Here is a 21,286-nt window from a genome sequence, read left to right on the forward strand (position 1 = left end):
CACGGGGGGGAAGCCGCGGCTACCGGGCACCTCCATGGAGCACCGTGAGGAGCGCCGGGGGAGCCGGCAGCGCCGGGACCGAGCCCGGGACGAGCCCGGGAGCGGGAGGGAAGGGCCGGGGCTCACCTGTGGAGAGGCGGCCGGGCCCGGCGCCGCGAAGCCCCCGGTGGCGGTGCAGCGCGTCGGCCAGCAGCGCGGAGTAGAGGTGCCCGAGGTGCGGAGGCCCGTTGGCGTAGAAGATAGGCGTCGAGAGCAGCAGGCGGCGGCGGCCGGGCCCGGAGGCGGAGGAGCGGCTGCCCGGCGGCGGGTGCGTGACGGGGAGGCGGCGGCGGAACGGCCGCAACATGGCGGCGGCGGCGCCACCACAGCGGCGGCGGCGGCGCAGAGCGGGCGCGCGGGAGGGGGTCGGCGGCCGCGGCCAATGGGGAGCCGGGCGGCCGCGCGTGCGCCGCGGGGGCGGCGGGGGTCGGAGCGGGTCGGGTCGCGGCGAGGCGGGCGGCGCCATGTTGTGCTGCCGCCTGGCCGCCCTCGGGGCGCGGCGGCGCCTGCGGCCCCTCGGCCCCGCCGCAGGTGAGGGGGGGCTGACGCGCGGGGGGCTGCTGCGGGAGGGGGAAGGGGGAGGGCGGTGCACGCTTCGCAGAGCTGCGCCGGGAGGCATTAAGAAGAAAAGCTGTGCGCCAGGAAAGCCGGGGCGAGTTGTGTGTCTTCCCGGCGCGGCAGCCGAACTGGCCGCTCGGTTCTGCTGCGAACCCTGTCAGAGAAGGGCTGTGGGTGAAACGCGGCTGTGAGCTGCGCCTGTGGTGATGGCACGTACCAAGAGAGCTGCTGAGGTGTGTTAGCTTCCAAAGGCTGTTTCAGGAAACCATAGCTTAGATGGGGTTAGTTTGCTTGTATCCGTTTGGATTCTTATAACTTCGTTGTGGCTCTGTCTCGCTAATATGTGCGAAGAAATCAAGTGGGTATAGCAATTTGTGTGTTACGAGTATTAAAGCAGGCAGAAGTCGCTTTCTGTGTTGGGGGGAATGTGTTGTGCAGAGAAGCCCGGCCGCAGTTGGCCTGCGGTGTTATAAGCACTGCTCAGAGCTGTCACTGATGCTGGTAGAGATCTAATGGAGATACTGGAGTTTAATCTCATACTTCAGCCTAATGTTACGTAGCTGTTCAAGTAGATGTGCTTTTTGTCTTGCTTGCAAAGTTTACTGGTCTTCCTTTGAATTGGCAACCCTTGCTGCTGCCTTTCATTGGGGATGCCTTTGCTGTCAGCAAGAGCCTCTTCCTGGTGGTGCTGTTCCTCGGTGGAATAAAAAAACTCTGGTGGCAAACGGACTTTCTGTTGGTATAACCATACCTAGTGATTGTCCTAACGTGGTTACGTTAGCCTCTACTTGCACGTGTTGGAGACCTGGCTGGAGGGCCGAGCTCAGAGGGCTGTGATCGGCAGCGCTGAGTCTGGCTGGAGGCCTGTAGCTAGTGGTGGCCCCCAGCGGGCCGTACTGGGCCCAGTCCTGTTCAACTTATCCATTAATGACCTGGACGATGGAACAGAGCGCACCCTCAGCAGGTTTGCGGGTGACACAAAACTGGGAGGAGTGTCCGATACACTGTGGGCTGTGCTGCCAACCAGAGGGTCCTGGGCAGGCTGAGGCACTGGGCAGTGAGGAACCTCATGAAGTTCAGCAAAGGCAAGTGCTGAGTCCTGCACCTGCAGCAGGATAACCCCTTGCACCAGTACAGGCTGGGAGCTGACCTGCTGGAAAGCAGCCCTATGGGGAAGGACCTGGGAGTCCTGGGGGACAGCACGTTAACCACGAGCCAGCAACGTGGCCTCGTGGCCAAGGAGGCCAATGGTCTCCTGGGGTGCATTCAGGAGAGTGCTGCGAGCGGGCCGAGGGAGGGGATCCTGCCCATCCAGCCAGCCCTGGTGAGGCCTTACCTGGAGTCCTGTGTCCAGTTCTGGGCTCCCCAGTACAAGAGGGACATGGAGCGCCTGGAGCGAGTCCAGCGGAGGGCTACGAAGATGATGAGGGGACTGGAGCGTCTCTCATACGAGGAGAGGCTGGGAGAGCTGTGCCTGTTTAGCTTGGAGAAGGGAAGACTGAGAGGGGGTCTTATAAGCGTGTGCAAATACCTGAAGGGAGGGTGTCAAGAAGATGGGCCAGACTCTTTACAGTGGAACCCAGCAAGAGGACAAGAGGCAATGGGTACAAACTGGAACGCAGCAAGTTCTGGCTGAATACGAGAAAATGATGCTTTAGACCAGCATCTGCCTCTGACAGAAGAGGCCTAGAGCAGGGAGTAAGAACAGCAAATGCACAATACGCACATATCTCTGATGTACTCTCCCAGTGATATGTGGCTGGAAGGCTCCTTCAGCAGGAGATAGTTCATGGGTCTTCACTGCAGATGATCTTGCTATTAATTTGTTTGTAGTAGTTTTTGATCTTGCTTGTATTTTTGGTGTCCACAGGTGCCTGGAGCAGTCCTGTAGCCGTTAGTTCTGGCATAGAATAATTCACTGCAGTGATGTGATACTGTGCTTTTCAAACAAATAGCTTGTTTACTTGTTTTCAGAAATGACTTAGTCTCTCATTTTAAAACATAACTTTGTATTGACAATCTTTTTGTGTTTTTGTCTAATAAATTGTATTTCTTAGGCAACTTGTTGCAGCGCTGGAATGTTCCCATAGGACTACAGATGAGCAGACAAGTGGCTAGCTCTGATGTGCCTGGGGGCAAAGGCAGTAGTTCTGTTTTTGCCCTTATTATGGGCTTGTCAACGTTAGGAGCGGGTGTATATGTAAGTAGAAAGGTAGTTCTTAGAAAAAAGCTATGCTCTCCTATCAAGTGCTTGTTGTATTTCAGCTAACTTTCCTTAGCGTTTTATCTTTCTAGCTATTTCTTCCTTTGGTCAACTTGATAGAGGGGAGCGAACTGAACTATCTGGAAATTAACTTATGGTTTTTTTTGGTGGTGGTGGTGTTTATTTTTTTATTTTTTTTATTTTTTAAACTATAAAGGCACACATTTTTACTAACCACAGCTCTATCTGTTGTCTTGTATGTGATAGTAGCATATGGTTCAGTGAGAATTTGATGGTATATGCTGCTAATACCAAAACAAACCTTTATTTGACAGATTTCAATTCAGAACATCAGTGTTTAGCTTGTGTAAGTATACCAAATCAACGCAATGTGTAGAAGCACATGTTTATGTCTGACTCAAAGATTCAAAAGAGTAAACCTTTTCAGTCTAACCAAGAGAGTAAAACACATTCCCAGACAGCTGAAGAGTAAAAGCATTACCTAGAAGGGGACAGGCCCTAAGATTACATTATACAAATCTTCGTTAAGGTTTTTTTGTCTTTGAAGATCATATTTATTTAAAAGTTATGAGTTGTGATTTTTCTCCTAATGAAACTTTACCCCATGCAGAAGATTTCTGAGAAATAAATGAAATTTCAAAACAGTGCATGGAGGAAAAGTATGTTTTCCTATTAAATATTCTTTCATGTGCCCTTATTGCCCTTTTGTACTTCTTCCATCTGCCAACTCTTACTGAGTAGCAGCAGCAGTCTTGCCTGAGCTGAAGACAGCAGCTATAGGAAAAACTAATTAAGAAGCCATTTAAATTTCTTTATGGACGTGAAAGGAGAAGCAGCTTTGCTCTGTCATTCAGGAGGAGATTCAACTCTGAGTGTGAAAAGCTTCTTTGTGAAATAGAACAGCATTTTAATGGTGTGAACATCTGTAGTTATTGTCTAGCTGGAAAGAAGGTTGTGGTAAAAATTCTGGAGAAGGGCCAGAAACCATGGGCAGCTGTGATCTGTCACTGTGTGTGTATATATATATACACATTTAATTTAAACTTCACTCATTGTCTGCTAAAAGCTAAAAAAGCAAAATCTTTGTTACTAGTAATAAGGAAAACATTATTAGATAGTCTTGAGAGACATGTGTGTTCCCAGCTCCCTCCCCTAGTCCACACTGGAAAATCAGTCCTTCATCTGAGCCAGACCTTTTGTTTTGAACATGAAAGATGACTTAAATAAGAGGTCTTTATCTTCTGAGTCCGAAATTGTAAGTATATGTACTTCTACCTGTAGCACCAATGTTTCTTTTTTTTGCTTTTTTGTTTCATTTTTGACAAACAAGGTAACTGAAAACATACTCTCTTTCTCCCAAGATCTGTTTAATCAAGAGTCCTTAATACTCAGCACTTTCCCTCTCTTTTCTCTCATTGCCTGTCTTCACCTACAGTTTTGCAGTGTCATCATCTAAGATATCCTTCTAGATCACTAATGTCTTCAGGTGTTCCTGGCAAAGCTGGCAGCAACCTACTGTTCTACTTAATTGTAGGAGGAACAGTCACAGGGGCAGGAGCTTATGTAAGATGCTTAAATAAATGTGTTTTTATTGGGTGAGCGGGTGGAGGGAGGGTACCTTAATGCCATACCAAGTTAGTTATTTACTTCAGTTAAGCCATCCTTGTGCTCCCTGGCCTCGAATAATTTCAGGGGACATTGACAAATAATTTTACAGATTTAATATTCTCAAATAATGTAGTTCTTAGGGGAAAAGTTGCCTTACAATAAACTTTTTTACATTTAATAATCCAAAACGGAAGTTTACAGGTGCGGGAAGCAGAATGATGCCTTGATGCTGTAACATGTACAAGGTATTTTCTTGTCTGTCTCTAGGTGTACAAAACATTGAGAGAAAACAAAGAGCGATTCACCAGCCGTGTCACAACAATAACAGCACGATCCCAAGAAAATGCATCGTCTCCTTCTGGTGGGTACTAGCTTGTTATTTCTACGTTTAGATTTATTTTTCATAAGCTCTTAACTTGAGACTCCTAAAACAAATAGAACAGAGCCCTTCTCAAAACACAGATTAGCGTAAGTTGTACCTTCACAGCATTGATGCTTCTTAGTGCATTCTGTTCTTTTTGTGAATTCACTTGTCTTCCCAGCATGGAATGTGGTGCTAGCCTTCCCTGGTGCAGAACAAGCTTCTATTTTACAGATGAAGTATCCTTACACACATCCTTACAGATAAAAGTAGCGTGTCTCTCGGGGTTTCTTTCTGCAGTTTACGCCTTCCCTGATAAAAAGAGAAAAGGTCCTGCTTTGGGCTTTCACCCTTACCTGGTGGGGCTAAGACATTCCAAGGGAACAGTATGGTCTGCCAACGCTAAACCCTCCGTGCTGTGCCATGTCCCTGTTCCATGCATAGCAGGCTGGGGATGCAAGGAGTACCATGCTTGGGCCATGTATAAATGGAGGAATCTTGACAATTAGCGAAGCTCTTGATGCCTTGCAGACTGTGTCGCCCACAGGTTACTTCTTGAAGGTCTTTAGTAGTGTAAGATCTCAAGCTGCACTGTCTAAGCTGTTGGGCCAAAGAATGGTGTATTTCATAGTAAGAGTGGCTTTAGGTTGTAGAAAATAGGATGTTCTATGTCACTTGATTATGAAACCAACAGATTATCCTGGAAACAGGACAGCAAAGTAATTGCTTTGGTCTGAAGAAGAGGATAAAACATGTTTATCAGGGTTGAGGCCGGAAAAGAGAGTGAGAGGTTAGATGTTGAAGCAGAGATCTGGTAAGTCAATGTTTCTGGAGACTCTGCCCCTTTATGATGAAGAGCCTGTTAATAACATGGTCTCCTTGAATCAGCTCTGAACTGCAGCTTCCTAAAGTTATCCTTGTTAGATCGTGTTTTGCTGCATTAAGTCAGTGTCGTCTTTTTTTCACATACAGGTGCTGCTTCTCGGGGCTCAGCAGGTGAGGTCTTAATGGTAATATTTGACTTATTCCTCCATACAATCTAACTGCACGTTGTTTAGAAACAGTACCTGCGTGTGAGAGGAAATGTAGTCTGGTAGGAACTCAAAAGCTGGTCTCCTTTTGGAATGCAGTTAAAGGAGAATATACCTTAGGATTTCTGGTATGGTTTTGAGAATTTTGTTTTCTTACAAACTGTCCACTGATTGGCCAGTGCAGAGTTTTGGTCTTGATTTACGTCCATAAAGGTAATGAGGAAATATAGCTAGATCAAACACTCAGCAGATTGTATTTCCCAAATAATTTTGACATTGGTTGCCGATTTGAATGGCAACCCTGTCATGTAGAACTCTGAGGTCTTTTCGCCTGGTGGTTTGAATGTTTTTTTTTGGCTGTCTCTCTTGCTAACTCAACAGATTTACTATAAAACCTGACTGTTGGATTTCTAGTACAATATTTGGCCAAAGTAGAGGCTGAGCATGTTTTTGCTATCCTGAATATACTGTACAGAGAATGTCCTGATGAGATCTGAAGCTTCTGAAATTGCATGTTCAATGCCAGAAACAAACTTCGTGGGTCTTGACTTTGCAGCCTCTTCACTGAGCTGTGCAAATGTAAGCAGCATTCTTAAATAGAGCAGTTAGTAACAGAAGCTCTTTGAGAGTCTGCTGGACTAGCATTTAACAGGCTGTCCAAATGTTAGTATTTCAGACTTATTATGTAGATCATTCTTACTCCTCCCAAACTCTTAAACCAGAGAAAAGTAGATCTATAATAGAAGAGGTAGATGATGTAACCTGTGCTGCTGGCCTGTTCTGAAACTCTGCAGTAGTCATTGAGCTCAGCTGTGCAGATTAGCTCAGAAAAACCATTTGATAAAATATGACAGCTTGAGTTATGCGGGGAGCCCACTTTTAGTGAAGCAGCAGTGTGGTTCGTGGGAAATATATTGGGACGGAAAGGAAGGGAGGAGAAAGTATTCGAAGGGCAGTCTGATGAAGGAAGTCTGTATGTGAAAGACATCTGGTGGTGTACTCTGTTCTTTGCTTCTGGGCAGTTTTCCATGCTGTATTTGTAGTAAACTGTCTAATATGTTACCTGCAGCTCCAGAAGCTCACCCTGAGGTCCCATCTCATGTTCCTTTCCTGCTAATTGGTGGAGGAACTGCTGCTTTTGCTGCTGCCCGGTCCATTCGGGCTCGTGACCCTGGTGCCCGGGTAAGAGATGCCCTATTCTAGAGCAGAGTTGTGTGGATGGCTGAATACCATGCTTGCTTCGGAGCCCTTGTAGTGTGTGTTGGCATTGCCTGCATCACTACAACTGATAAGTTTAATGACTAATTAAAGGTGCTGATTGTGTCTGAAGATCCTGCGTTGCCCTACATGCGTCCACCCCTTTCCAAAGAGCTGTGGTTTTCAGATGATCCAAATGTGACGGAGACTCTGCGATTCAAACAGTGGAATGGCAAGGAGAGGAGGTATGTCGCTTAGGTAGCAAAGACGAAGAAGAGTGTTTATGAAAGTGTTTATGATGATAAAAATGCTCTTGTGAGAGAGCTACTGGAGAGCTCTGAAGAGCACAGCAGCAATGCTTTTTAAACAGATCACTGAGTAGATTTTATGTTTGTGATGAAGAGAGCCCTGGGTTGTGCATGGATCTGTTCGTTGTCACTAGACTGATTGAAGAAGGACCAGAGCGTTGCATGTTGTGGGCAGAACCTGTGTGATATTTTGCGCTGAACCATCTGAGTTGTGGAGTCCAAGAGACTCCACAATAAAAGGCTGCAGGCATGTGCAGAGTGGCTTCTCAGAGATGTTGAGATGTTCCAGAGATGGCAGTTGAGCAGCAAGGATCGGACTGAAAGGTGTGGCAGTGCTGGCAGTTGTCAAGATATGTGCTGCTTAGTACATTGTGTTAGCTTAGTACTGAACATAACTTGAATCTTGCTCTGATTCCCTTAATCATACGCCACTGGGAGAAATCCTGTGAAATAAGTTAATAGTAAAGGTGAGGGTATAGCTTCACAGTTCAGAGCAGAGCTCTAGGAACCTAGGATCCTACTGGATCCTTGCGCCATTTATGATCTAAACCCTTACTGAAGTAAATACATGAACTTAACAGTGTGAAGCTGGTAGTTTTTAAAAATAAATAAATTCTGGAGCTTATTATGGTTGCACAGAGTTGTCTTCATATCATCGGTAATTTCCAGATAGCTGGTGTCAGAGAGAAACTGGAACTCATTTGATAATTGAGCTTTTTTCAGCATATATTTCCAGCCGCCGTCATTCTATGTGCCTGCTCGTGATCTGCCTTTTGTAGAAAATGGTGGAGTAGCAGTTCTCTGTGGCAAGAAGGTGAGTACATCAGTAGCAGTTGTTCTATCATCATACAGTTCTTCCCAAACAGAACCCATGGTCTAAGCTGAAAATTAAGAGCTGTAAACCGTTGTGGGGGTTGGCTGAGGAGGAGAATATGAAAAATTTTGTGAAAAACTTATACAGTGAATATGGGACTATCCTAATCTTAAGGACAGCATGCGTGAAGCTTGAAAGCAGGAAAAGCTATGAGAAATTGTAGTGATCTGAGGGAAGTTGAAGCGGGAAGGATGAGATTGGAGTATGTGCATGGGACGAGAATATATACAGCTTACAAACAAGGTGTGGCAAAATTGGAACTAGGCTATGTATCAACTAGAAGGAGAGGTAAAGAGAGTAGAGTGTCATCTGAGTTGCGGATCATAACATGAGGAAGAGCACTGTACAGAGGCAGCAGAAAGGTGAAAAAGAATTCATGGTGAGGCTTCTAATATATTTGTTTCCTCAATTTTCTGTGTATTGCTAAAATAAGACTTCAGTGATTTCAGTCTTCTTACTGCTGAATCACTTCTAGATTCAGATCCTGGGAAGATCAGCCCGATCTGTTATTGCTGCCAAAAGAAGCTTTTTGAATTTCTCCTTCCAGTCTTCTCCCTTCCCTGCCTGCCCTGCCCTCCCCCTTCTGCCTCCCAGTAGAAAAATAGCAGCAGCTTAAAGGTGGGAAAATGTTACAAGTTTTCTAACCAGTAGTCTGTGCAATTTTAACTCAAATGGATGGAATTACAGTGGGTGGAAGCCTGAGCTCTCCTGCTTGTTTAATTTTGCAGGTTGTGCATATGGATGTTAGAGGCAACATGGTGAAACTCAGTGATGGTACCCAGATATCCTATGACAAATGTCTGATTGCCACTGGTAAGGCTTTTTTGTGTGCGTGTTTTGTTCTCATCTCCTTATTCTGTGTGTTGTGTCAGGCTTTTTATTTCAGTGACATTTACCTGGCAAGGAAATTCCTGCCATGCGTATCAAACTCTTGGCAGAACAGTCACATGAAGGGCAGTCAGACCGACAAACGTGCCATTGGGTTTTCCACTTGCCTTGCATGAGCCAGCTTCTCTGGGATGTTCAAAGTTTTACTCCTGAAAATCAGTAGGAAAGGAGGAAGAGGTGACTTCCCCAGCAGCTGGGTAAAGGAACTCCTGTACAACTCAACATTTTCAAATCCTGCCTGTAGCAGTAGCAAGGAGAACCAACTGCCTTGGCAGAACACTGCTCTAGCACCTACCCCTAGCAGTTCCACAGCCCTATGTAGTTAAAGTGGAACTGACTGTCTCCAGTTAGTGGAACGAAGTGTATAGCATTGGATTTTTATTTATTTTTCCACTGTGTTACTTGGGTCACGTGCTGCTTGCACAGGAAATCTTTCATGGTAAAAACTCAGAGCACAACAGTGGATAGAACTTACTGTAACAGCTTGAAAAGCACAGTCAAGATTGAAGTTAGCTCTGCACTGTATAGATAAACAGTGACAGGGCCAGCAGTCACTAGTCTCTCTTTATACCTGCCCCTTCAGGTGGTTCCCCAAGGAATCTGCCCGCCATTGAAAGAGCAGGAAAAGAAGTCCAGCAAAGGTTGACACTGTTCCGAAAGGTAAGCTCCAGTCTCTGCTAGTCCTGGGGTGAGGTTGAAGAAATCGAAACCATTACCATGATTTTCAGCTTGTTCACTCTTCTGCTTTGGGTCTAGGACAGCCTTTCCATGGCATCAGCTTCCCTCAGCTGATAAAACAGGAGTCCGTTTGCTATGTATTCCTTTCTCTGGGCGGGTGAACAAGTTAAGAGTCTCTGACACTACTCTTGCCCTTACCTCAGGCCTGAGAGCTGTGTTATTGTGTTGGTTTTAGTCTTTCCTGTATGGCTTTGTTGTACCTTCCAAGCATTTTTAAACGCATGAGCAGCATAAGCTCTATGATTTTCATCCAAGGCTGCAAGTCAGTTTGGACTGTAAGCATTGTGTGCCTTCAGGACAATGATCAGATGGTGTAAGTTAGCCACATGGAATCTTTCTGCTCTGTGCTGGACTTGCACTGTGGTCTGGTCATGGTCAGGTTTGGTCTGATCAACTGTGGCAAGGGAAAGTTGTGTGTTGTGATCTGTGGTGTGCTTACAGTACTGTGTGCACTTTAGATCAGTTGTGTCTGGAAATTTCATTCTGGGGGGAAAACTCAGGAATCTGAGGCTGTCTGGAGAGGGAAAAGTTTGCACAAAGACTGGGAAGCCAGAGGTTGTTTTTCTTTGTGTGATAGAGGAACAAGGGAAATGTGCTTCTCCTTCCCTTTTCTAAGCTGAGGAGAGAGTTACTCTTATTTCAAAGGGAGAAACTGAAGAATTTACCCTGCTGCCTTTCCTGTTTGAGGATATTTGAAATGGGAATACATCTTTCAGGTCGAGGACTTCAAAAGTCTGGAGAAGATTTCAAGACAAGTCAAGTCCATCACAGTTATTGGTGGTGGCTTTCTTGGCAGTGAGCTGGCCTGTGCTCTGGGAAGAAGAGGTAAGTGTGCTTCTGCAGGCAGCTTGCTTTATCTGGCACCTCTACAGAAGTGACAGACATTGAGTGCAAGCAGCCTGACGTTATAAGCTTCCTTTTCATTCCACAACTGCTGAACTTTCACACGAATTTCTAATTTGTCTGAAATAACCTTAATGCACATGCCTTTTGTTGGCTGCATGGACTGGCCTGGTTTTCAGTTCTCTCATTAGCTGTCAAGCAGACCCTGACTACAAATGTTTTTATAAGTTGGGCTTTCTGGAAGCTTTGCAGACCAGTTGCAAAGTCATTCCACCCTGTAAAAAGTAATATATTTGTGCTCTCATACTAAAAGCCATCATAAAATTACTTCAAACTGTGAACTTTTTTTTTTTAATTGTCAAATGCCTACAGCTTTCTGAATAGACTATTACTGTTAATTTCTGCAGGTTTCCAATAAGAAACCGAGATGTTAAGCATTTTACTGTGAAGTTTGCTGTCTGTTACCCTAGAGTTTTCAGGTGTATGTGACAAAGTGGATGGTCGCTTTTTGATTCCTGGGGAAAGTCTGGGAGCCAGAACTCCCAGTTTTGGAGACCTCTGCCAAGCTCCTTGTGTAAAGCAAAGTGAAGCTTGTGTCCTGAAATCTGTGCTACTGCTCTTTATTGATGAGATGTAAGAAGTCTGTTCTTTGCTTTCCTCTCAGCGCGAACCAGAGGCCTGGAGGTGATTCAGCTGTTTCCAGAAAATGGCAATATGGGCAAAGTCTTGCCTGAATATCTGAGCAACTGGACCACAGAGAAAGTCAGAAGAGGTGAAGCCTTGCTTCAGTGCTCCTTCTCTGCAAGTGGCTGAGCTGTGATGTTTAGATCAGTGGCTGTTGTTTAACTCTTCTTTGTACAACACAGATCTCTGCTTGTGTAGCCTGTGGAGTCTCAGGAAAACTGGGTCCCTTGCGAGGCGGCCCAAGTGCAGAACAAAACAAGTTGCGGTTCAGGCTTGCCCTTGAGCAGTTTGGGTAGCACAGGGCTGCCAGGGCTCTCGCTTCTTAGTCGTTCCTCTGGCAAGGCCAAACAAATATGCGTGGTGATGCCAGTGATACACCTGGAATATCACGACACACAGTGACCCCTGCTGCCATACAGCTTGCAAGTTCTGAGTTGCTCTAAGCCTCATGTAATTTTCCTTCTTACAGCCTAATCCAGTTGGCCTAGAATTAGAGAGAAGGATTGTGTATCCCCATGCCTCATACATACACCTTTAGTGCAATGTTAAATTGATCTGTAAGATCTGAGACACCTTTTTTCCGTTTCCTATATGTAGTGCAGCATCTGTTCCTCTGGATTGATAGGTAGAGTGGGGATAGAAGAAGGAGGGAAACGGGCTGCAGACTGCAGGGCCCAGTAACTGATGGGTCTGATTTACTTTCTTGTGTTTGTGGGAGCTTTCCTTGTAGAACCTCTGGGTCTGGCTGTAACAGAACAGTAGGTAATTAAATATCCTTATTGCCTGAGAACCTGTCTTAGGGAGTTCTTCTGGATGTGACTTTGTCATCATATGAGATGTACTTTTAATTGTCAGTTAGGTAGCTCTTTCTGACTTGTTGGCCAGATTTCTTTCTCCTTGCGTCTTTGCACTGCCTCCATCTTAGTTTGCACTAAGGACACCTGCTTCACCTGAAGACTATTGCTGAGCAAGTAATTACATTTATTACATTTGTTTCCAGAGGGTGTTAATGTTATGCCTAATGCCGTGGTCAAGTCTGTCTCTGTCTCTGGAAATCGACTGATGATTAAACTAAAAGATGGCCGAAAGGTAAATTTAAATGCAAAGAGTGGGTAAGTTTGCAGAGAGGCCACTGAGAGAATTAGAATAATAATTATAAACTCTCAAACAGGTGGAGACCGATCACATCGTGGCTGCAGTAGGGTTGGAGCCTAATGTGGAATTAGCGAAGTCTGCTGGTCTGGAGGTGGATTCTGACTTTGGAGGGTTCCGGGTCAATGCAGAGCTGCAGGCACGCTCCAATATCTGGGTGGTGAGTATGTGGAGGAGTTTTCTGTCTGCTGGTTAAGCTGATGCAGTCAGAATACACAGAATTGTGGGGTATGACGTACCTCAATTAAGTGAATAAGGCCAAAAATAGCAATTTAATGAGTCCACTAGTAGCGCATACCCTGCCAGCAGCCTTGGAGCCTGTTCGTGCACCACAGCACATTTTGTTACTATGGTAATGAATGCATATTTTTGAATATTTGTTCTGTGTAAGAGGAGTTGGGGTAGCACAAATTACTCTGTTGCATAAGAATATCTCTTTGGTGGGAGTCAGGAGTTTGGCTCCTCTGAAAAACATGTACCTGATACTGTCTTAATTTTCTGAAGATCAGTGAAAAATGTTAAGAATGTGGAACTCGTGTGGCCTGGGGAGCGGGAGCAGGTCTGAGTTGGGGGTTGTCAGGAAGACTCAGTTCATTATTCGAGTTGGTTCTCCTCCCAATGCCTTTTTTCTTTTGTTCATTAATTTGAGCTTTTGATGTCTGTGTTCAGTCCTCACTGAATGAATCTCTCTTTAAGGCTGGGGATGCTGCCTGCTTCTATGATATCAAACTAGGTAGGAGACGTGTAGAGCACCACGATCATGCCGTTGTGAGTGGAAGGCTAGCTGGAGAAAACATGACAGGAGCTGCAAAGCCCTACTGGCATCAGTCCATGTTCTGGTAATGTTGAGTGCTTCTTTTGGTATTTCTTATTTGAGCACGTTGTAGGAGCTATGACAAGATACACCTTGTAAACGTTCTGTTTTCTGACTGCACTTCCGCTGTATCTCTTCTAAATTATTTAAAAATAATAAGAAAAAAAAAGTCTGCTAGCTCAAAATGTATCAGAAATATAGCGCTAGCATGAATTTAAATATCAGGAAAGGGCTTTTACTATTCTGGGAAAAAATCGCTCAAAAATAACTATGATGTGCCATCGTTTATCTGGACGTTTGGTCTGTACTGCATAGACTCTGGACACAGAAGAGTTTATTAACTGTTAAACAAGGATACAGAAGTATCTGTTTCAGTTATGTGTTTTCCTTCAAGACACTCTGACCGTGACAGTGGGGGACTGTGAGCTGCAGTCTTGTCTTGTTGACAGGTGTTAATGCTGGAGGTGTGCCAGCCCTTCCTGAGTTAGACTTCCTGTGCTAAAAAGCTGCCATATAGCAGGAAATCCTTTTACATTTTTTTCAAGCATGTTCAAGATCCTTGCTGAGGTCGGTTCCTTGCATGGTTGGCTGGCATATTATTGGTATTCCTTTCATTCTCCCCAGTCTGTATCTGAGGTTTATGACCAGTAATTTAGTAATGCACATACAGAGATATCCATATTGTTTTGTGTAATGCATCTTTGTCCTCAGCATAGCTGGGAACACTTTTGACAGACTGTACTTACTAAGCCCCAAACTACGGCTGAATTGACTACTGTAAGCACATGAGTTCAAATTCAACTGGTGCCCAGTTCAAGGAGGTGTTAAAGCAACATGCAGTTCTCTTCAATCGTCTTTAAATGCTCTCTCTCAAATATGCATTAAATAATTGTCTATGCTGCAAAGTCTAGTGGTTATAAAACAAACGTGCCAGAAGTTTAGTCAAATGGCCTTAAGTAGGACCTGCAGGAACACTTGCTTCTGCCTCAACCCCCTCTCCAAGTGACATTGGTACTTAGCAAGCAACACAGAAGACTTCTGCAAGTACTTCTAATGACTAATTACAATTTAGTACAACCAGTAATTATAAGCAGGTAATTGTCTACCAGTGTTCATATCCACGTCCTGAGGTCAGATGAGTAACTTTTCCAAAGGGTCAAGATACACAGCTCTTGGAATTAGTTAAATTTCCTCCAAAGGAGCAGGTTTTAAGTTCTTATTCGCTTAGCTGGTTTCTTCTGAAACTGATGACCTTAGACTTGCTCTGTCTTGATTACTTCTTTCACACTGATGTATGCTGTGGTGGTTTTACTCAGATGGGCAGCCAAGCTCCACCACAGCTGCTCTCACTCCCCCTCCTCGAAAAGAAAGGGGGAGAAAATATGATGAAAAGGGCTCAAGGGTTGAGATAAGGATTGCTCAACAATTATCATGACAGGCAAAACAGACTCAGAGTAGGGAGATGGGAAGATTTATTACCTATTACTAACAAGCTAGAGAAGTGAGAAACAAATGAAAGAAACCATAAACGCCTTCCTCCCACCCCAGCCACCCTCTTCCACCTCCTCCCCAAGAGCGGCACAGGGGAACTGGGGAATGGGGGCTGCGGTCAGTCTGTAGCACTTCGTCTCTGCAGCTCCTTCTCGGTCACTCCCCTCCCCTGCTCCCCATGGGGTCTCTCCCACGGGATGCCGTCCTTCCCAAACTGATCCTGCGGGGGCTGCCCACAGGCAGCAGCTCTTCAACAACTGCTCCAGATAAGGGTCCGTACCACAGGGTCCATCCCTCAGGAGCAAACTGCTCCAACCTGGGTCCTCCACGGGCGGCAGCTCCCCCCAGGCCCCTTGCTCCTGCATGGGCTCCTCTCCACGGGCTACAGCTCCGGCCTGGAGTCTGCTCCAGTGGGGGTTCTCCACAGGCCGCAGCCTCCTCCAGGTCCTCCAGGCCACATCCACCTGCTCCACCAGGGGGGCTCCTCCACGGGCTGCAGCGTGGAGATCTGCTCCGTGTGGGACCCGTGGGCTGCAGGGGGACAGCCTGCTCCACCAGGGGCCTCACCATGGGCCGCAGGGGACTTCTGCTCCAGCGCCTGGAGCACCTCCCACTCCTTCACTGACCTTGGGGTCTGCAGGGCTGTTCCTCACTTCTCTCTCTCTCCCAGCTGCTGTTCCCCAGCAGTTTTTTCCCCTTTCTTAAATGTGCTCTCACAGAGGTGCAAACAGCATCTCTTACTGGCTCAGCTCTGACCAGCAGCGGGGCCCTTATCTAACATCGGGCAGCTTCTGGGTTCTTCTCGCAGAAGCCTCCCCTGTGGCCCCCCCGTACCAAAACCTTGCCACATAAGCACACTACGTATGCATAAGAGGTGGTGTTAGTCAGCGTGTGTGCCATGATCTCTCGCATGACACTGTCATTAGGGTTTGGGTTGGAATTGCTCTACATTTGTAATGCTAATCCTATAAATGAGCTTTTTTTTTTTTTTTTCGTTCATTCCTAGGAGCGATCTGGGCCCTGATGTAGGGTATGAAGCCATTGGACTTGTTGACAGTACTTTACCAACAGTAGGGGTCTTTGCTAAAGCAACAGCAAAAGACACACCAAAATCTGCAACAGAGCAATCAGGTAGGTGTATAGTCTTCCCTGGAGTTGTTTGTGTGCGTGCAAGGTTTTGTGTCTTGTTCTGCGTAGTGACAACAGTCAGTCTGATCTCACGGTGGAGCACTGTAAGACACATCATCTGTAAGCTTCTTTTCTAGACCAAGCTTTGAATGCTGGTTTTAACGTTAAAACATGATTAAAACAGTGTTCACCAAGACAACATCATGTAACTCATTTACCAGGTTAAACACTTTATTTTCCCAGTCAAGCTTAATTTCCTCCATAGCAATAAACTGATCAGGTTATGCACAAAAGAAACTGTGCAAGTCTAAGCGTATTTATTTTTCATATACAGTCTGCAAGAAGGAGACTGTTCAAAGTCTCAGTGTAAGGTCCTGTAAGGGCTGGGGCAATCCCGAACATCCTTACAGACAGGGTGATGGATGGATTGAGAGCAGCCGTGTGGAGAAGAACTTGGGGGTATCACAGAATCGTCTAGGTTGGAAGAGACCTCCAAGATCGCGTAGTCCAACCTCTGACCTAACACTAACAAGTCGTCCACAACTGGAGGATTGGTGGATAAAATACTTGGCATGAGCTAGCATTGTGTGCCGGCATCCCAGAGAGCTAATTGTATCCTGGGCTGCCTCAAGAGAAGCATGGCTGGCAGATTGAAGGAGATGATCACCCCCCTCTGCTCCGTTCTCATGAGTACTGCATCCAGCCGTGGGGCTCCCAGCACAAGAAAGATGTGGACCTGTTGGAGCTGGTCCCAAAGGTACACGAGAATGATCGCAGGGCTGGAGCACCTCTCCTTTGAAGAGAGGCTGAGAGAGTTGGTGTTCTTTAGCCTAGAGAAGAGAAGGCTTGGCCTTATTGCAGCCTTCCAGTACTTAAAGGGGGCCTACAGGAAAGATGGGGAAGAGATTCTTCACCAGGGTGTGTAGTGATAGGAAAAGAGGCAACAGTTTTAAGCTAAAAGAGGGTAGATTTAGATGATATAAAGAAGAAATTATTTACAATGATGGTTAGATATCTGGAACAAGTTGTCCAAGGACGTTGTGGATGCCCCCTCCCTGTAAGTGCTCAAGGTCAGGTTGGATGAGAATTTGAGCAACCTGATCTAGTGGATCTCATGTCCTTGCCCATGGCAGGGGTTTAGAATTAAGGTCTCTTCCAACCCAAACCATCTTTAAGGTCTTTTCCAACCCAAACCATTCTGTGATTCTATAGCGCGTGTGGTGATGGAAGCCAGGAGCTGTCAGTGTTCTGCTCTGTGTTAGGATTGCTTCATTATTGTGTTAAAGAATCTTAACTTTTGCTGGTGTCAAGTCAAAGAAAAACACACTTCAGTCTCTTACAGAAGCCTTCTTTTTAGCCTGCCTTCATCATCACGGGTAGAGAGCTGCTGCTTTTCTCTGCACTGGTTGTTTGATATGACCTCTTTACATTAGGGACAGGTATCCGATCAGAAAGTGAAACCGAAGCAGAAGCTTCAGAAGTTCCCACTTCTCCAAGTGCTTCACCAATGCCTCACGTTCCAAAGCAAGGAGAAGACTATGGCAAAGGTGTCGTTTTCTACCTCAGGGATAAAGTTGTGGTGGGAATTGTGTTATGGAATATCTTCAACAGGATGCCTATTGCTCGAAAGGTCAGTACAGGACTAGTGTGCTGAACAGAGGGACTGTTGCTTTCAGCTTGCTTAGATCTGGGATTTGCTTGTCGAAAAACAAATCTACCAAATGAAATGAGAACAAATAAATGCAGATAAACTTCTGTAATGAAATGACAAGTCTGATAGATGAAAGGAGAGCAGTGAATATCGTCTTCCTGGGCTTCAGGAAGGTCTTTGATGCTGTCTCCCATTAAGATCCTCACAAAGAAGCTGGTGAAGTCTGTGTTGTAGACAGATATTGCTACATTTAAATTTGGCTGTAGTAAGTACTGTTGGCATGTGGTGGGGGTGGTTTTATCCTACTGGGCAGCTGAACTCCAGCACAGCTGCTCTCTCACTCCCCTCCTCAAAGGGAGAGGGGGAGAAAATGTAATGAAAAAAAGGGCTCAAGGGTTAAGATAAGGGCAGGGAGATCACTCTCCAGTTATTGTCACAGACAATATATTGTCACCAGGAGGCTTTTAGAGAGGATCTAAAACGTGTCACATTGGCTGGGTGACTGTTTAGGGTTTGCAATACTGGTTGTTTATAGCATATACAGGTTTTAATGCAAGCTTCCTTCTTTCAGATCATCAAAGATGGGGAGGAGCACGCTGATCTCAATGAAGTAGCAAAGCTTTTCAACATCCATGAAGACTAAACTCCAGAATTCAATCACTGCCATAGGAGTAGGGCAGCAGGTTCTTGCTGACTGTGTGCACCCCTTCATCTTGGAGAACTTGCTCTGAGCACTCGTTAATATTTCCCATCACCTAGAAATCTATTGTTTGCACCAATAAAATCAGATTCTTCTAAGTTAAATGTCTTCTTCCTGCACATGTGCATTGCTGGTTTTGAAAGGGGAGTGTGCTGTGTGCCCTTCTGAGTTTTTCCCTCTTAGCAGCAGTGAAGAAAGCCTGCAGAAGTGCCTGTTTTCTTGCAGCACTTCCTGGCTGGAGAGCTTTCAGTACTGCCGGCTAACTTTGTGGAGGGCTGTGCTCTTGGGGGCAGGTGCTGCCGACATAGGAAAAGTCCAGATGGAATGAAATAGTACATTGATGGGGTGTCTCCTATGTAAGCTTGCATTTAAAGCCAGGGGTCTGCACTAGTCTGGTGACCAGTATAAGACAGGATATAGAAAGGATGGGAAAAATTAGGACTTAGCTTAGAGTGCTAAGGCAGCAGATAAGGGACTATGTTATGAGACTGCTGGAAGAGGTACACTAATGCAGGTTTGGAGAAAACAGGTTGGAGGGGGTGGGGAGAACCATTCACTGGTGATGCTGGACCCAGGGTGTGATAGCAGCAGCATGTTACCTCCCACGCTACTGTGTGGGAATTGGGGTGCTTTCTGATAAAACTGAGATCTCAGCTGTTCACAAAAGGTTAAGAGAGATGCAGAGATGGGTTACAGCACTATACGCTGGAGTGGAGCCAGAGAGTTAGCATTTCAGATTGTAGTTGGAGATGATTTCCACCAGTCTTGGGACCGGTACTGTTTAATATCTTTATCAATGACAGGGTGGGATCAAGCGCACCCTCTGCAAAGTTTGCAGATGACACCAAGCTGAGTGGTGCAGCTGATACGACAGAAGTAAGGGATGCCATCAAAAGGGACCTGGACAAGCCTGAGAAGCGGGTGCACGTGAATCTAACGAGGCTCAACAAGTCTAAGCGCAAGGTGCTGCACCTGGGTCGGGGCAATCCCAGACATGAGCACAGACTGGGAGAAGAACTCACTGAGAGCAGCCCTGCAGAGAAGGACTTGGGGGTTCTGGTGGATGAAAAGCTCGACATGAGCCAGAGGTGCACGATTGCAGCCCAGAAGGCCAACTGCATCCTGGGCTGCATCACCAGAGGAAGGGCCAGCAGGTCCAGGGAGGGGATTGTGCCCCTCTGCTCCACCCTTGTGAGGCCCCACCTGGAGTGCTGCGTCCAGGCTTGGGGCTGCTGGCACAAGAAGGATGCTGATCTGTAAGAAAAAGTCCAGAGGAGGGAAGTTGATCAGAGGGCTGGAATACCTCTACTATTAAAAAAGGCTGAGAGAACTGGGGATGTTCAGACAAAAGAAGAGAAGGCTCCAGCGAGACCTTGTTGCAGCTTTTCAATACTTGAAGGGAGCTTACAAGAAGATGGAAAGCAACCTTTTGCTCAGTCAGATAATAACAGGACAATGGGGAATGGTTAAAAGCTAAAAGACGGGAGATTTAGATTATAGGTTAGGAAAAAATTCTTCACTCAGAGGCCAGTGAGACACTGAACAGGCTACCCAGAGACGCTCTGAATGCCCCATCACTGGACGTGTTCAAGACCATGTTGGACAAGGCCCTGGGCAACCTGATCTAGTGGGTGGCATCCCTGCCCATGGCAGAGGGGTCGGAGCTGGATGATCTTTGTTCCGGAGGGGTCGGTGTAGGGGCTCATCCTCTAATCTCTTGATGATTTGGATGGGGGAATTGAGCGCACCCTCAGTAAGTTTGCAGACGACACCAAGTTGGCAGGACGCGCTGGTCTGCTGGAGGGCAGGAAGGCCCTGCAGAGGGATCTGGACCGGTTGGCTCGATGGGCAGAGGCGAACGGGATGAGGTTCGACCTGGCTAAGCGCCGGGTCCTGCACTTTCGCCACCACAACCCCGCGCGGTGCTGTAGGCTTGGGGCAGAGCGGCTGGAAAGTCGCGCAGAGGAAGAGGATCTGGGGCTGTTAATCGATGTGCGCCTGACCGTGAGCCAGCAGTGTGCCCAGGTGGCCAAGAAGGCCAACGGCATCCTGGCTTGTCTCAGCCAGGACTTGGTTGGGCAAAGGGGCTGTCCTATACTGAATTAGAGTGTCCTCAGGACAGAGAAATCATCACCAAACGAACCGCCAAGGTGCTTGACCAGCTCGCTCATCAAGCCACCCGGCTGCGAGCTGCGATAACGCAACGTCTCATGGTCCTCGATTACCTACTAGCAGAAGGAGGAGGTGTCTATGGAAAGCCGAACGATTCAAGTTGCTGTCTTAAAACTGACGATAACGGGAAAGCCCTTAAAGAGCTTACAAAAGGGGATTAGAAAACCAGCCGGTGTACAGGCCTGGAAGGTCTTAAATCTTGAACGGCACATCTGGTCCTGGCTCCCAGGACCAGCACGGGTAAAACAGATAGTATCTTATCTGTTACTCGGATTCGTCTTCTTAATGACGATGCCTTGTTTCATCTCTCCTATGATTAAGTCGGTTTGAAAAGTCGAGTCCTAACCTCTCTGAGGATAGGAACTGTTAACGGGCAAGCAGAAACGATTGTGCTGCCAAGCCAGGCTCCCCAGGCTCTACCAGATGCAGCTGCATTTCTAATAATTGAATGAAACGCAAAAAGCAACGAGAGCGCAGAAAAAAAGAGGGGGGAGTGGTAAGAAAGAGGATTTGGGCGCGAAAAGAGACCGGCGTAAGCCCGCCCCAGGCCGCGTCTCGAACCCTCGGCCCTGGTGACTTCTCGCCGCTTGCGGCGGGGGGCGGGGGAGCGCTCTTAGGCCACTGGGCTACCGCCGCCCCCTTGCGGAGGAGGGGCTCCGGCTGGCCCCAAGAGCTGAGCGGCCGCTGGGCCGCTCGGGGGCGGGGCTACGCAAATGCGGCGCGGCCGGGCGCGCTCAGCACGACGGGACGGGACGGCGGGGACCGCGGGGAGGTCTCCTGAGCGGCCGCACAAATACCTGAGGGGAGGGCGGGAAGCCAGGGCCA

The 21,286-nt window shown here is 46.9% G+C and overlaps 1 protein-coding gene and 1 long non-coding RNA gene across 4 annotated transcripts; one reads left to right on the forward strand and one right to left on the reverse strand.

The window, feature by feature from the left end:
- The first annotated feature begins 146 nt into the window (after positions 1–146).
- AIFM1 (apoptosis inducing factor mitochondria associated 1) lies at positions 147–18,387 on the forward strand. 3 transcript variants are annotated; one of them, XM_048079141.2, is made up of 17 exons: positions 147–570; positions 2,655–2,797; positions 4,697–4,790; positions 5,763–5,786; positions 6,891–7,003; positions 7,133–7,263; positions 8,050–8,140; positions 8,929–9,013; positions 9,672–9,748; positions 10,543–10,651; positions 11,334–11,441; positions 12,354–12,442; positions 12,525–12,665; positions 13,202–13,344; positions 15,817–15,941; positions 17,372–17,568; positions 18,161–18,387. In XM_048079141.2, the coding sequence occupies exons 1-17, from the start codon at positions 345–347 to the stop codon at positions 18,230–18,232; spliced, it is 1,968 nt and encodes a 655-aa protein (XP_047935098.2). In that variant the 5' UTR covers positions 147–344; the 3' UTR covers positions 18,233–18,387. The 3 variants fall into 3 exon arrangements, with proteins under 3 accessions (XP_047935098.2, XP_047935100.2, XP_066861396.1); XM_048079143.2 differs by lacking the exon at positions 2,655–2,797 and adding an exon at positions 4,257–4,384; XM_067005295.1 differs by lacking the exon at positions 147–570 and adding an exon at positions 4,257–4,384.
- On the reverse strand, positions 4,528–9,674 carry LOC125184748 (uncharacterized). The gene is made up of 2 exons (XR_007169133.2): positions 9,097–9,674; positions 4,528–8,244 (listed from the first exon to the last, which is right to left on the reverse strand). It is a non-coding gene; the product is annotated as an uncharacterized lncRNA (long non-coding RNA).
- Positions 18,388–21,286: the final 2,899 nt, after the last annotated feature.

This window comes from Anser cygnoides, chromosome 13, assembly GCF_040182565.1.
Source record: "Anser cygnoides isolate HZ-2024a breed goose chromosome 13, Taihu_goose_T2T_genome, whole genome shotgun sequence".
Lineage (NCBI taxonomy): Eukaryota > Metazoa > Chordata > Aves > Anseriformes > Anatidae > Anser > Anser cygnoides.

Coding starts and splice junctions, on each gene's coding strand:
- AIFM1 (XM_048079141.2), top strand. CDS start 345: ATGGCGGCGGCGGCGCCACCACAGCGGCGGCGGCGGCGCAGAGCGGGC. Junction 2,798..4,696: donor CGTTAGGAGCGGGTGTATAT/GTAAGTAGAAAG, acceptor GTCTGTCTCTAG/GTGTACAAAACATTGAGAGA. Junction 9,014..9,671: donor CAAATGTCTGATTGCCACTG/GTAAGGCTTTTT, acceptor CTGCCCCTTCAG/GTGGTTCCCCAAGGAATCTG.